Source organism: Zeus faber (genome assembly GCF_960531495.2).
Source record: "Zeus faber genome assembly, chromosome: 9".
Classification (NCBI taxonomy): domain Eukaryota; kingdom Metazoa; phylum Chordata; class Actinopteri; order Zeiformes; family Zeidae; genus Zeus; species Zeus faber.
In genome coordinates this window covers 15,344,390-15,359,447 of record NC_137197.1, presented here as the reverse complement: position 1 = coordinate 15,359,447, position 15,058 = coordinate 15,344,390, and the positions used below count along the sequence as shown (strand labels likewise).

General features: G+C 42.9%; 1 protein-coding gene across 1 annotated transcript in view; it reads left to right on the top strand.

Moving 5' to 3' along the window:
• Positions 1-15,058, top strand: part of elna (elastin a) — a 49,361-nt gene that overhangs the window by 1,391 nt on the left and 32,912 nt on the right. The window contains exons 2-5 of the mRNA XM_080006623.1: positions 8,275-8,358; positions 9,237-9,284; positions 10,651-10,731; positions 10,999-11,025. Of these exons, the coding sequence (XP_079862749.1) occupies positions 8,275-8,358; positions 9,237-9,284; positions 10,651-10,731; positions 10,999-11,025 (240 nt within the window). The remainder of the gene's footprint in view (positions 1-8,274; positions 8,359-9,236; positions 9,285-10,650; positions 10,732-10,998; positions 11,026-15,058) is intronic.

Here is a 15,058-nt window from a genome sequence, read left to right as displayed (position 1 = left end):
GTGCCCGGCTTTGATTCTTCTTCTTTTTTTTTTTTTTTTCTCCCTCAGTCTGTTACTTGGCGAGTCTTTAAGTTGTTGAGCTCTCTATTGGAACACATGTTTAAGGTCTGGGATTAGGTCCGTTCACGGCAAGCCAGAACCTTTTAGCTGTGTTTATTTGGCTAAAAGTTATACACCCTAGAATCGTACTTGCGGTTCGTCTTATTCCTATTATGTCTAGGCATTTTCTCAAAGGTATCAGATGAAGTGATGGCACATCCCACCCGCACTGTAGTTATATTCTCATTGTTAATAGGCTATCTTTGCTTTTTCCTCGTTCACCTCATTAAAGCTTGAGTGATGTTTGACAAACGATATCAACCAAACACCACACTGATGTGTTTGTGCACCCGATTTGGCTTGACAAGTTACTGCAATGTCCGTGATGTCGGTCGCCATACCATACCGTCGGGGTCTGAGCACCTCGAAAGGCAAGAACAGTCTAACGTTTCAACAATGACTTACAATTAAAGAAGTGTCCATCACCTCGCCCCGGCACTCTAATCGTTTAAGATGCCCTAAGGGACCATTTACAACGCGCGATCAAGCCAACAAATATCTGCACCGGCTCGGGGTGAAAGTTTGACCTCTAGCGAATTGGCGAACCGAGCCGTACCAAAAAAAACCCCAAAAACTTGCGAGGTTCTCAAACCAGCTCCGTCTGTGCTTATTCAAATGGAGTTAAGAAAATCTCTCCAACCCGGGTCGATCGCCGGCAAGTTACCTGATTCACATTAGAATGCAAATCTTTATTTTACAGTTTGTGCAAAATGCAATTCCACTCACACCTTTTTTTCCCCAAGTGTTGCGAGAACTCTCCAGATGTTTCCGTTAGAAGGCGTCGAAGATTTATGGTTTGAGAGGGAACATCTGCCAAGGAGTTTATTAATAAACTTGTGTCTTGTCATTTTATTTTGCTAGGGAAAAAAAAAAAGCGGTTGTACGTTTGCTGGTTCATCTTCCATACCTTAGAGTCACTTTTTTTGCTTACATTCTACAAACACACACCATCTGCCCGATGGATCGAGAGTCTTGGATGTTATTCTGCTCAGAGTAAATAAACGTTTTTGACGGCTTGCGCCTAGTGAGCTCTTCTGAGGGGGCTACGGTCTATTAAATACACAGAAGAATCCAATCTGTATCCAGAACCTAAATTGTTTGGATGATTATTTCTTTGAATTAAATCGGCTTAACAGGAAATGAATGCATCTTCATTGCATGCGTGGTCCCAGAACAAGGCATCGTCACTTTGAGTGGTTTATCTGCTTTTGATCTGGCACTGTTGAAGTTTGGCACAGGGACTAAGCATTCCATTGAACACAGCATTCCATAAAACGTTGAAACTCGAAACTTTGGAGCTTGAATATATACGTCATGAATCTTGGATTGCGGTAACTGTCTGATCGGAGTAGTTAACAGCTTGCATCTTCTGTGCGCTGCTCCGTGGCCCATGTTCTCCGAGGGCTCCGTCAAACTCAACATGTTAATCACTCAAGCGAGTTTGGGTTTACATTTACAACTATCTCTCTGTTGAACCCCTCTGTGATTTTTATTTTATTTAATTTTTTTTTTTTGTGATCTTCCAGACAACTTAGAAAAAAAAAAGTCCAGATTAAACCCTTAGCAGAACCACTTGTTTATACAGTATTTATTTATGACAGACAGTGAAGGGCACAGTGCTGACACTGGAAGCCAGTTTGTCTCTTTCGGTCTTGGCCAGGTTCAGCACTTGAAACTTCAGAGGAATTTAACACATTAATTCTCCCCAGCAGTGACACTCCCCTGGCTTCAGTTGAAGGTGAGTGAAATCACTGCAGATCAGATGGCACGCCTTGGCTGTCAGGCAGAACTAGTGATGAATTGCAGCAATGTGCCGCTTGTTGGTAGCTTTATTGGTGGCGTACGTCGTATACACATCGTAGTAATAAACCATCTTTTGCCAAGGTGGGCAGCCACCCTCGGCAAAATAGATCCAAACAGCCATGGCTTCTCCTGGACGTACAGAACTAACGCACAATTTGAACCATGGGGAATTAAGAATACTCTCACACGGAAAACCCAGACATTCAGTAATTGGATCTGGACTTTTTGTTCCTTCATATTTGTTTTAGTGCATTAGTTTGAAATATTTTCCTTAATGATGAACCTAGCACTGACTTGGCTGCAAGAAACTGGACCAGATTTTGGGAAAGATGAGTGGTTTTAATGGGCACATAATTCACCTGGAGAGTACTGGAAAGGCTGCGAAACTTGTACAGTCAGTGATGCCTCGTACAGATAATGTTTTAATACGTGTACTATATCTATGTAATAGAGACAGATTGTTTAATGCAAGCCATTTCCTTTGCAAATACATGACCGACATGATTTGCGATTCAACAAAGTCATGACTCAAAGGCCAAAGGTTTCTCGTAAAAAAAGGATTTGTATACATTTTTATCGGGCGTCTGCACAATATCCATCAGAATAAAGGTTGGGGAAACTCTTGGTTATTTTGCCGTGATTTTGGTCCCTGCACCCCAAAGTTAGATGTTCTGCGAGGGCCAACGCCAAGCGCTCAACAGAGGAGCACATTAACTCAGGTGAAACTTTTCTCAGATTTCGTCAACAAAGCTTGTGAACAGCAATCCCTGTAGATGCTGAGATGGTCCTCAAAGGTCTTCCATCTGTGAGTTATATAAAAAGGCTTGTCGGCTTCTAGTTTTATTATAATCATAAAGCATTGTTAAGGAACTGCATCTTTCCAGTTATTTAGGACAGTTTAATTGCATTAAAAAAAAACATGCCTCAGGTGGGTTGTATGAGCTGCTTTATACGAGGAACATATGAGAAGAGTTCAAACTATTACTCTTTCATGACAATAGGAATGGGAAAGAACACAAAAACAAAATGGTTGTGGCTCTTATTTTATCACTGGAAAGGCATTGCAATGCCGTAATTGGATAACCTAAATTAAAAAAAAAAAAAAAAAATGCAATAAAGTTCAAATTACAGTTGCATTTGTGTAATAAGCTTTTTAATATGCATGCAACGTATGCTTTGTGGTAAACAGGAATTTCAGGAATCTGCCAATCGGTTGATGCGGCAACTCGGATTATTCTTTCTTTTCCTCACATTTGTTAGACTGAGGTACTCTGGGATAACATCTATGCTGCAAACATGCCAACAATGTAGAGCCTGGCTTAGTCACGTCACACGCTAAGTTTTACTGCACACTTCATGGATCCATTCCTGAAGACCAACTGGTATCCTCGGTGAAATATTGGAGTGGTTTGACAGACGAGGTCAACTGGGATTTTAGCGTGTGTGTGTGTTCGTTTGATGTTCGCCTCAAATCTACAAGGCGTTAGTTAACCTCTTTAGCTACCGCGGCTCATTCGAAATGTTCTTTAAGTGTGGAATTTTGATCACTCGTTGTCTTTAAACATGACCCTTTTTCGCCTGCCTACATACAGTAGTTACTTTGCCTCCGCGACAGGAGGTAGATCGGCACATCAGGAGGAGGATTTGTTCACATGGCACTGCTCTGTTTGTTTGACGGTTTGCCGATTGTTTGAGTTGTGCTCCAGTTTTTTAAGCAACACCAACTTGTGAGGCAATTTTCAAACGGTGCCATTCCAGACTGACGTGTGAGGAGGCAACAAACAAGGTAGCATGATGCATTCTTTGTGCACTTGTTATTTTACAGAGTGCAGTGCCTTTGTCCCAGTCGTAATGTAATACAGCGAGGTTACTAATAGCCCTCTTGGCATGAACAATTTTAGATCATAGAGTGAAAAAGGATTATCTGATCAATAATTATTTGGATTTGGTCTTTAATTGTGCATCCTAGAGAATGATCCTCCTTAAGGCACTGAATTGTAAAATAATTTATACCTTTCAGGTTTCAATGATAAGATTTTACATATCACACATTGAGCCTCTTGGCTTTTTCTCTTTTACTATCCTCGTTTACTGGAAGTTAGTTACTAAAACTTAATTTATACTGTCTGATCAAATAAGTCTATTTCTGGAATTGATCCTAGATATACAGTACACCATTTATTTTCCTAGCTTGTAAGGGTTTCACATGGTAGAAGCTTATTATATAGCGTAACATTAAATTTTCGTCATGCTCAAAGCAAACTACCAGACACGTTACAGAGGAGGAATCCACAGCTGTTACAAATAATTATTTTTTTTGAAGCATGTCTTTCCCCGGCTTATAGAGATCCACTGCCAGCCGCTGACAGGAAGACCTCGGACAAGTCACCATTGGGCGAGTGGTGAAACATTGTACGGGATCAGAATCAAGCCCACCATCCCTTTAAAGTAGCACTGCGTCTGTGTGTCCTGGTTTATTTGCCTTTGCATACCTCACACAGATGCTCTGCTCCGCAGATGTATGGCTCCAGGCGGAGACAGGGCCTCACACTCAGGCTCAGCGCCCCAGACCTTGGTTTGATTCTGGCGAAGGACAGGTTGACGGGTGGGATGGGGGAATTTACCAGCAGATTGATGAAATCATTCCCAAAGTTATTTCCTTACACTAACTGTACTACCCTACCTCCTTCTCTTGCTATTTTTTCTGCGAAAAGTGCAGTGGAAAATGTCGAGGGGTGTATAGTATGTGGGCGTTTATAGCACTAACAGAGAATAGGCCAGCTGTCGCATGTCTGATAACAGTACAGGACATCACTGCCACTGTCACTGCCAAAACCCAAACTGCTTTCGAACCAGTTTTATTCTCAGTTGCTTTCTGTTTAAACACAAATCTCTGAGATCAACCGCAAAGGCTAAAGTTGTGGATCACGTTTTTTGGGATCAGTCCATTTCCATTAAAAGGTTTAATTGTTTTTTTCAAATTTCGCTGAAGCGATTAATGTGGAATAATTGTAACGATACAGCAAAAAAAAAAAAGCAAAAAAAAAAAAGCATTACCGTATGGCTCCATTATGACTTTACCAAAGAATGAAGATCAGATGGGCGTTCAGTGAGGGTTGTAATGGCTTCAGAGCTCTTTTGTAGTGGGTTGGTGCAGCCGCTGTATGTAAGTGTGTGTGTGTGGGTTTGCGGTTCGGGGGTGTAATTGTGCGACTTTCTGGTTGCACGTGTTCCATGCAAATTGTTCCATCAACTCTTTGGCATTTAATAATTCTGTAAAATAAACCATCTATTAAACACCCAGAGTGCAGGATCGTCAAAATGTCACATTACTCACCAGTTGAAGTGAAACCCTTTCAAGTCACATACAACAATTGTAAAAAGGGCGTTGTTAACAAGAGAGTTATTACGGGAAAATCCGTCATAGAGTGAATGCGAAATTATGGTTCTGACGCATTTTTTTGTTCATCTGCCATGCAGTCATTCAAATGCCTCATATGTGGGTTTACAAAGGTCTCCATAAAACACAGCCTAAAATGCCCCACATTAAAATGTAATGAGCACTTTCAGTTTTGCGCAGATTCTTTACTTTTAGAAGTTAAAGTGGACAGGCATGCTATTGTTTTCGGGTCAAATAAAGCTAAACTGAAATATGTACAATTCTATTCCCAATGTCAGAGTCAATTATGAAGCACAAAGGGATTGGGACCACCTATTAGTCTTTATTTACCAGACTACGCTTGACGTCTAATATCTCCTTGTATGACAAAGGAGATTTTAGAATATATCAAAAAGACAGTGAAACACTGCATCGTTGGATAAAGATGTTTTCTATCTCCATCTTTAATATAAGCCACTTGAATCTCAAGTCTTTCAATGTACTACATATGTTAATAGAGTACACCTCCAAAACCACATAAATTAACTTCCACACAACACAACACAAAGATTCCACAAAGTGAATTCTACCGCTTCTGTTCTCCTGTGTTCTGCTGTCCGATCCTGAAAATGGACATATTGAACATAATTATCATGACCGTACAGAGTTCACTGAGGATGCACAAGCATACCCACGAAGTTAATAATAACGACAATTATCAAGAGATTTTACATATGGGAGGTCGGGGCAGGCCACGTGGCTAACATCGAGATAAGCCTTATTTGTCCTGGCGATGTGAACCCGGTGAACCAACAGTGCTTCCCTGTAAAGTTGATATGGTACAGCAGTGCGGTGGGATCAAGACCAGAGGGAAACTAGCGCAGACTGGTTCTCCCTCCTGCGCTGCTTTCACTGCCTACAGGAAATCCTCCTTTTGATTGCTAAGGAGCAGAGTGAAGAAACAGCGACTCCACCCTGGCAGACTGGTGCCCGCACCTGAGAGCGTTGCCCGCCACTCAGTGGCATTTTGAGAGCAATATGCTGTCCGTAATGAAATAGAAATATGATACAAAACCTTGGACATTCATCATCACCAACCGATGTCTCAGCTTGATTTCCTCGGCTGCTACTCAGTCTTGATCCGTAGAAGAGTTCAAATTCCCTTCAATCAGACCTCCTGTTCGCAAGGTCAAAGTGAAGGAAGTCTGAATCGTCATCCAGGTCCCTGACCGTTCTAATTACAAGTGGTTCGAAGGCATCCCTCCTCTCATTGCTCCTCTGGTTATTACATGAGGTCATTTGTTCCGAAGAGATGGCTGCCATGACTTTTCAAATAAACTGTCACTCAAAGGGCTTTTCACTTTCTCGGTGTTTACGCTCCGAAAGTACAGTAGTGTGTGTGAATAATAAATCATAAAAACAGCACCTCCTGTGCAAAGAACCGTACAAATCCCGTGGCGCACTTCCAGCTCGAGAAGGGCGTTCTGTTCAACTGAATCCTATGGCGTAGACCCAATGTCGTAGTCTTTGTTGGTGTTTCAGATTGGGTCTGAAGATGGGAGTTAATGTGACCATGTTGTCTTAGCTCACATCATGATGAGAGGCTCAGACTGACATCACTTTTAGTTTCACCCATGTCCAGTGTCCCAGCCTGTTAACTTTTGACTCTCCACAAAGTGACCACTTCATGGAGCTTAGAAGGTTTGTTGTTCCATTTGTTCACCAGCCAATTCAACTTTGTCACCCACCGCCCATTTCGTTCTCAAACCTTGCGGTCTGAGGTTCTGTCCAATACACTGTAATATCTACGCTTCACCATGTTCCTATGTTGTGGGGTTTCCTGCATTGACTGGGCTCTGACTTTTTTTTTTTTTTTTTTGCTTAACTCCAGTTTTTTTGAATAGAAACGGCATGGATATGAACACAGTGTCTAAAATGGACTTTGAGGGTACGAGGTCTGTTAGTGCCAAGGTCAACGGTCTGCCACGGTGCAATACGGGACTCAATACTGAATGCACTGTATAGGTTTTGGGGCTTTCCTTTTGTTTTCCCCAAGATTTAAATAACCGTGGATGGAGATTTTCCTCAAAGTCATGTCATTCACGCAAGAAAACCAATGGAGACAGTAATGCCTTGTAATGTTCCTCCCCTAATGGCCAAACTTGACGGACAGCACACCGGATCTAGTAATGTTCGCACAGTATTCACTAATAAACACATGAGCACCTTTGACACCTGGCTCAAATAAATTGGCCTCCAAACACATGGAGTAGTCATTAAACATAATCATTGTTGTTCTGCCTTCCCCGTTCTCTCCGGTGCGTTGTGTACTTAGTGATAGAAACCAGGTTTTTCTTTAGAAAAAAAAAAAGAACTTTATAATTAGTGTCTTAGTTCATCCGTCCCTTTAGACCAAGATGTTAGTCGTCCCAGAACAACTTAAGTAATTTCTTTTTACCCTCTCACTCTTTGGTTTCTGTTGTTGTTCCTTCCACACATGAGGTGACCGTGTCTAGGATCCAGAACAACCATCTCAGGAGTTACTCTGGGTCGGGTCCAGAAATCAGAGGTGGGGGGACCCATGGTGCTGCGGCTTATTGAAAGAGGGCTTCCAACTGCAATACCTCATCAGAATGAAAACAATGGGATTTTTTTTTCCTTCTCTTAATCAGGCCCATGGAGACATTCCGTTAGCCTTGATCCACGCAAGACTTGTTGCATTCACATTGTTTCAATGTGTGCTACATCGCAGCTCTGACCCTGGGCAAAGGTGTATGCCAAGGACAAAGTTTAGGTTCGCTGTCTAGGTCGCACATGATGAATGTTTCGGGAATGTTTGTCGAGCGAAAAGGCTCATTGTTGAAAAAGTCTGCGATTGAAGGCTGTGATAAAAAAAAAAAAAAAAAAATTATGGCTGGCCACGATTTAAGTGGACCCGGTGTGATGTGATACAGTACAACACTGTCGCTTATCGTTCATCTTCTGTGTTCCAGGTGTGTATTTACCAGCGGGAGCTGGAGTGGGACCAGGTGGCACGGGACCAGGAGGTGTTGGAGCAGGAACTGCACTCTTTCCAGGTAAAACAACCTCCAATGTCTGTCTGGACACTGTCTAAACAGAAGAGAACTCAACACATAGCCAATTCAAACAAAGTGTGTTTGCACTGTAAAAGAATATGACATGTAAGTACATTTCAAGTGAAGTGAATAAAAAATGATTTAGTTCACGTAAGTTTAAGATTCTCCGAAACAATTATCTTCGAAACTTCCCAGTGAACTTAAAAAGATCTGATACAAAACTTATTCCCTTATTATCTGCAGTAAATTAAAACAAAGAGATGCGATCTAGGATAACATTTGCGTTCGCCGGACAACCTGTTTTTCTGCAGCTCAGACTGTTGTAATTAAAACAGGCCTTGGCAGTGTTCCACATGATGTCAAGACAATATGTACATGGTATAGCCCATTAGTCTTGTTTCGTGCCTGGATGGTAAAAACAGACTGCGGTGAAATAATCACTGTGTGCTGAGAGTTTAAAGTAATCAAACACAGGTCTCTTCTGCCTCATAGCCTGCAAACTTTTTCAACAATACAAACTCATAAATGATGACGCCATTCAGATTTTCTTGGCATCCTGCTGTCTTAGGCCGCTAAGATGCTCAAAGCCCCGTGTACTGGTGACTGTACTGGTATTAATTCCAGCTCATGCAATGCTGTCAATAGCAACTAGCGATAATTGATGAAGGCGGGGACTGATATCATTTTAGGAAACAAGCACATACAACAAAGAGATTTGCATATGAACTAACCACCACGGGAAAGAAAATCCCTCCGGAATGGCAAAAGATGATGCAGATTATGAGCAACTGCTGAAACAAGTACGAAGGAAAATAATGCCGAACAGAAGACATGGCCCACAACTCTTACTCTGTGGAATGCTGCTTTTGTTTTACCAGGGGCCGCTGGGAGAGTCCCCACGGGGTACAAGCCAGGCAAAGCAGCAGGTGAGTATACACTTACAGTCACTGGAATTAATATTTTAAGACAATTAAATAGTTCTGGAATTTATGGTCGCTGTCTAGATTTCATGGACTAGGAAAGTCTTCCAGTGCGCGCAAACACCAATATTTCAAATGCTTTCATAGTAACCACTTTTTTTGCAAAAATCATCGAGTCTGTCTATACAAAACATTGTGAGCCATTAATCTAAAATGCAAAGTATGTTTTTTCTTAATGTTTAACAGGCAACAGTAACAGTAACAGTTTGCCTGTTAAACTTCACATTTCAAATGTGAAAAAAAAAACCCCACATCTATGTCCTGCTTTGTGCTCTCTTAATCACCAGTGGAGTGCTCTTTCCAAGCCCAGTGTCTAAATGGACGTGCAATCAAGTGTCTTTAAAGCCAGGACCCACTCCTCACAGCCACTAGAGAGAGAGAGATAGCGCCAAAGAGGTTCTGCTATCAGCTGTTTGTCTTATCACACATTCATGGCAGAAACACTCGTATCGTGTTGGGCCGTTGCTGCGATGCGCCCGCCAAGACATTAAGATGGGGCAGTGCTCTCAACACTCTTTCTTCACGGTCAAGGAATGTGCAATGGCGGGCCCCTGCCGGCTGTACAACACTGTTCGTGTCCGTTCGGCACCTAACTGATTCGACGAAGAGCTGGCCACAGCCCTATGCTCTTGCTGTGAGACAGCGGGAAACCTTTTGAGGACAAAGTCAAAACAAGCAATCAATCAAGATAATGACAATAATAATTATAATAATTGTGAATATAGCTAAAGGCAGCAATACACGGGGTCAAATTTAGTCGTGTTACAGTTTTCCGGGTTCTCTGAAATGCACCACAATTTTCCGAGTTTACCTTGAATGCTGCATTGTCTCCCCTGGTCTGTCGTCTCCTGCTTGCTCGTCTCATGGAGCAACCACTATGCGGTTTACACAACGCGACCCTCCGAATGCGAATGAGCAGAGACGGAAACCGGACTTACATACAGTAACGTCAGTTCATGATGTCACAAAGCGGCCCGCTCCCGAAACTAATCAAATCGTCTCAACATTCTTCTGCTTCCGGTAAAATTACGACAGTTTTTTCACTCATGATTTGCTCCAAATGTAGAACAATGTTGATCAAACTTGAACAACCAGGCATCGAATACGTCCCGGTTCTGCCGAGACCTCAACCACATCTGTGTGTACTGCGGTTGTCGTGTTCCAGATACTTTTAGCCCCGATAAACAGCAGGAAGATAAAAAATAAATAGATCCCAGCAGTAACAATGTGGGTTTCTTAAGGGGTCATCATTCATAGGGGTCCAGCCCGCAAAGAGGATGTTGATCTTGACGATATGCACTGTGACCCACAGGTGGAGGTTATGGAGGCGCTCGAGGTGTAGGCCCTGGGGGTTTGATACCAGGTGGATATGGGACGGGAGGATTGGGAGCAGGTACATACAAAAATGTAACAGTTGAACACACTTTTGTGCTTTAGCAACACTTCTAAGCATTTCAGCATGTACTCCTCCAGAACAACAGTACGCAGGTCCGCTTTAACCACGGGTTTGATGTGGTCGTATTTCGAGAGGAATGTGCGTACCAAAGTGAAAATAAATACCAAAATGAAATCAATCTGTAAATAGATGGAGGGCAGTTTTCAAACGTGTTTTGACAAAAGCAAAATGTCGTTTATTTTCCTGTGTTTTTGTCTTGACTAGGAGCCGGTGGAAAAGCTCCCAAACCAGGTAAGAAGAATCGTCTTTCGTGTCCAACAGCATTCACGGAAATAGCTGTAGAATGATAAATGAGGAAAAAAAACTATTTCGATTTCATGACCGATGAAAATCATCGTTTTGGATGTTTTTTTTCTAACGGTACATACTACAGTGAGTAGAAAAAGCCATGCCAGAAAAGAATGAACAAACACTATTGTTGAGACCATGGAAATCTGAATAGTTATGAGGATGAAATGTTTCAGGAAGGAAGAAGGAAGGGAAATTCCTCGTTGCTACTGTAAGTTAGAGAAGTAGCTCATGTGTTCATGGAATGCATTTAGTTCACATACCGACCGTAGGGTGTGAGCCGTCCAGAGCGGTGGCGGTGGCTCGCCAACAACACCCTCGTCTCGGACGGGTGTCACCGACATTTCCTTATCGCAGTCCCTGTTTCCATTGTCGTCGGTTCACACTGATCTGAAGGCTTTGCCGGGACATCCTGGCTCGGCGCGGCCGTCTGGGGGCCACGCTACCTCCGCGGCTCTTCATTTTAGGAAGTGATGATTGGCAGAGTGCGAGTTTCCATCGTCACCTGACAAAACAACGGTGCCACGGCGCGCTGATTAATGTTGTTTTAAAGCTGAGCCCTAACAATATATGGAAACCTCCTTGTTGAAATTCACCGTACCTCGTCTCCCAGATATTGTACTGTAAATATTTTTCCTTTCTCTGGTTCGGTGTGGACTGTATTAATGCACTGGCGATGCAAAGCCGTTATTTGATTTCCATAAGAATCGCTGATTTAAACTGGGTTCCCTCGACATGGCGAGGAAGATAAGGCGCTAAGCAATCATTCTAGTCCTGATAAAGACCGAGAGGAGATTTCAGACGCGAGTGCCACCCCCCTCCTCTGACCAGCCATTAAGTTACAACAGAGCCATTTGGTGAAAATGACTTAATAGGGGATATTAGCTGGAAGTTTACTTTGGCTGGGGTCGGCAGCTGTGCGGGTTTTTTATTTTTTTAGGAAGTAATACCCTGGCTTTTGTGCACATTTTAAGTTTTCCCTCTCCCTGCCAGGCCCCCCTGGCAAAAATGAGATTAGGAGGGGGAAACAAAACGAGACCTGAAAAGAGGTAACGCTTCCATTCCATTTGCAAGGAGGGGCACGGGGGTCTCGTAACTGTATGATGATCGAGGTCTCTGACAACATCGCCTCAGCGTGGTAGAAAGACAAACGCGTAACGCCAGGCTGAGAAAGCATTCCGGGTCAGCTAAGGTTGCTGTAGCTGAGACTGGTAGTCATTGAAGGGTCGGACTCGTTCCCTGCAGCTGCAGATGGTTCTTTCTTCATTCTTCAGGTTTTCCATCCTATGAGTTGAGTATCACCCAAACCGATCCAGAGTTGAATTTCAAGTGTTGATATAGCTCTTTCAGGGCTTGAAATGTTAAATTCTTCATTGGTTTAAAAATTTCCGTGGCTATAAAAATCGAGAAATAATCATGCTTTCCTTTTCTTTATAAAACTTTCCAAATTTAATTTTCCAGTAAGTAAGAAACATTAGGTCCTTACGTCAAACCAATATGCCGATATGAGAGGACACATCTTTAGAGATTTTTTTTTTTTTTTTTTTAAGACATCTTCAGCAATTATACATTTATGAACCTCTCCTTCAACACACACGTAGGCTCACACAAAGAATTGGACAGAAACACACACTCCCCATTGTGTCTTTCAAGAGGATGAAGAGAAATGGAAAAGAGAAAAGGACTCTGGAGAAGCAGGCCCACACCTCAGCTAACCCATAAACGGGAACAGCAGCTGTGGAAGTCAGTGGCACGAGCCCCGTAAATCACAGCACGGCTAATGCCAAGCCTAGTAAATATTCCGCTAATTGTGAATACTGTCAGCATCCTGCCCCGACAAGACACCGGGAACTGCAGGAAGCAAATCTTTAACTCCTGGACAGCTGCTCGGAACCTCCTCCGCTGCATTTCGTCAAGCGAAGGTGGATTCAGCTCTCGGATAGGGTTTGAAGCCAACTCTGACACGCTTTGGCACACCGGCCTCTTATCGCTTTGCAGCGGCGTAATGAGAAACATAAAGATTATGTTCGGTTATCAATGCATCACCATAAATGTCTGGTTTTAGTAAGGAAGGAATGGGCCTGGGAGGAATATTCAGGTATCCACCTTGCCAGTTTTTAGGGTGTTGAGAAATAGACATGATTTTAATTCTACCTCTCCTCACACAGGTTATATAAAGGTTATTTAAGATTATGCGTGTAATCTGTTCAGTGTTTTTCAGTATCTTTTAACATTTCTCAGTCACTCACTAAGTGGGAGCTCTGCTGAGATTGGAATTGGAATTAGAATTGTGGCTCTAATGCTGCCAGGCGGTGGTTGAATCTCTTCAATTCACCACATGCCTGTGGCTACAAATGTTGACAATGCACAATGATGCAGAAAATGCCTTCTTCCGAAACATATTGTTTTAATTATAAAATAATGACATTTTGGATGTAAGTGTCCATGTTCATTTTCATTTTCTTGTATTTTTTAAAGCGCATAACACAGATGAGCCTCGGGCTTCTGGTTTATCTTCTGGTTTATATCAGGCTGTAGCTTTGAAGGAGTTACGAGCAAATTTGCAGGCTTCACAACAGGAAGAGGGAAGAGGAGGAAATATGGGATGAAGAAAGGGCATGGAAAGCAGAGTTGGTGTCTTTAAGTCACTGGAAAAACAACAGCGACATAATAGGTCACACACTTTTTTGCGGGATATACGCTCGCTACAAATGCTTACCAGACGCACAGACAAAGACAATTAGGGAGCACTCCCACTCGGAGGTCTCGTGGACAGGGGGAAGTTGACAGACTGAGGTGCGGATGAGCGCTGTCAGCCAGAGGAAGATGAGCTGGGAGTGTTTTTTGTCTCCCACGGCACATGTGCTTTTCATTGTCGGGGCCCAGACCTGTCGTCTGAGCTGTCAGAGTACAATGTACTCACCACCGTATGTGTTTGCAAACATTAAATTTTCATTGTGTGCGCGCAAATACAAGCCCGTGCACGAGCGCCAACATCGGTTTGGGGACGCACGCAGGCACGCTCGCTCACACACGCACACACACACACACACACACACACTCATGAATCAGCTACAGTGGGTTATAATCTTTCTCTGCTACCTGCCATCTTCCCTTTCCTATTTCTGAGCTGTCCACTGTGGAGGGCTGCAACGAGACCCAAATTCTTTGGGGTCTTCGATGGAAAACTTTCCATTTCAACCCATCTGTCCCAACCTCCAGTGCATGAAGCCAATAAGATATTGAAAAGATATTGCTGTTGTTGTTATTATGTCATTTCCCAAGACATCACTTTGCAAGCTACGTGCTTAATTTCGTATTTCCATTACTTTGATTAACAGCTAATGTGCAAGTCAGGGAAATAATGGTTTTGGTTTTAACAATCGTCACACCGCCCTTTTAGGTGACTTTGTTGCACTCCATTGCCTAACCACAGCTTTCCACACTACAGCAGTGCGCTCACAGTCTTTTCGAGAGGAACATGTTTATATCCTTTTTTTTTTTTTTTTTTGGTGACCACTTTTTTCCCACCACTCTTGGTTATTTTTCCGATGTTCACCAAGTGGGCTGATGATGAGCCCTCCCCTGGCGTGCGCCCTCAGTCTCTCCCCTGCACTGTCTGCCAGTGGGTCTGGAGCGTGGAGCACTCTCGCCGTCCATCTGGCAGCAGGTCCTAAGTGTTGTTTACACTGCTCTCATAACTTCCCAGAGCTTCCATGAAGCGAGATCGCCGCTGGTGTGACATAAGTGTAGCCATTGGTAAAAGGTGGACCATTGTTCAAATCCATTATCTGAAAAAAAAGTACTTGCTGGGTCGTGAGTGTACAGTAGTTGTCGCCGATCAAGGTGTGTGGGCCGGGCAGTTTGATGTCAACAGTATCAAAGGTCATATGCAAGCTCATTATGTTTTAGATGCAGATGTTTTTTAAACCCTGAATTTCACTAAATATTGTAAATAGATCCAATTAATCTCTGT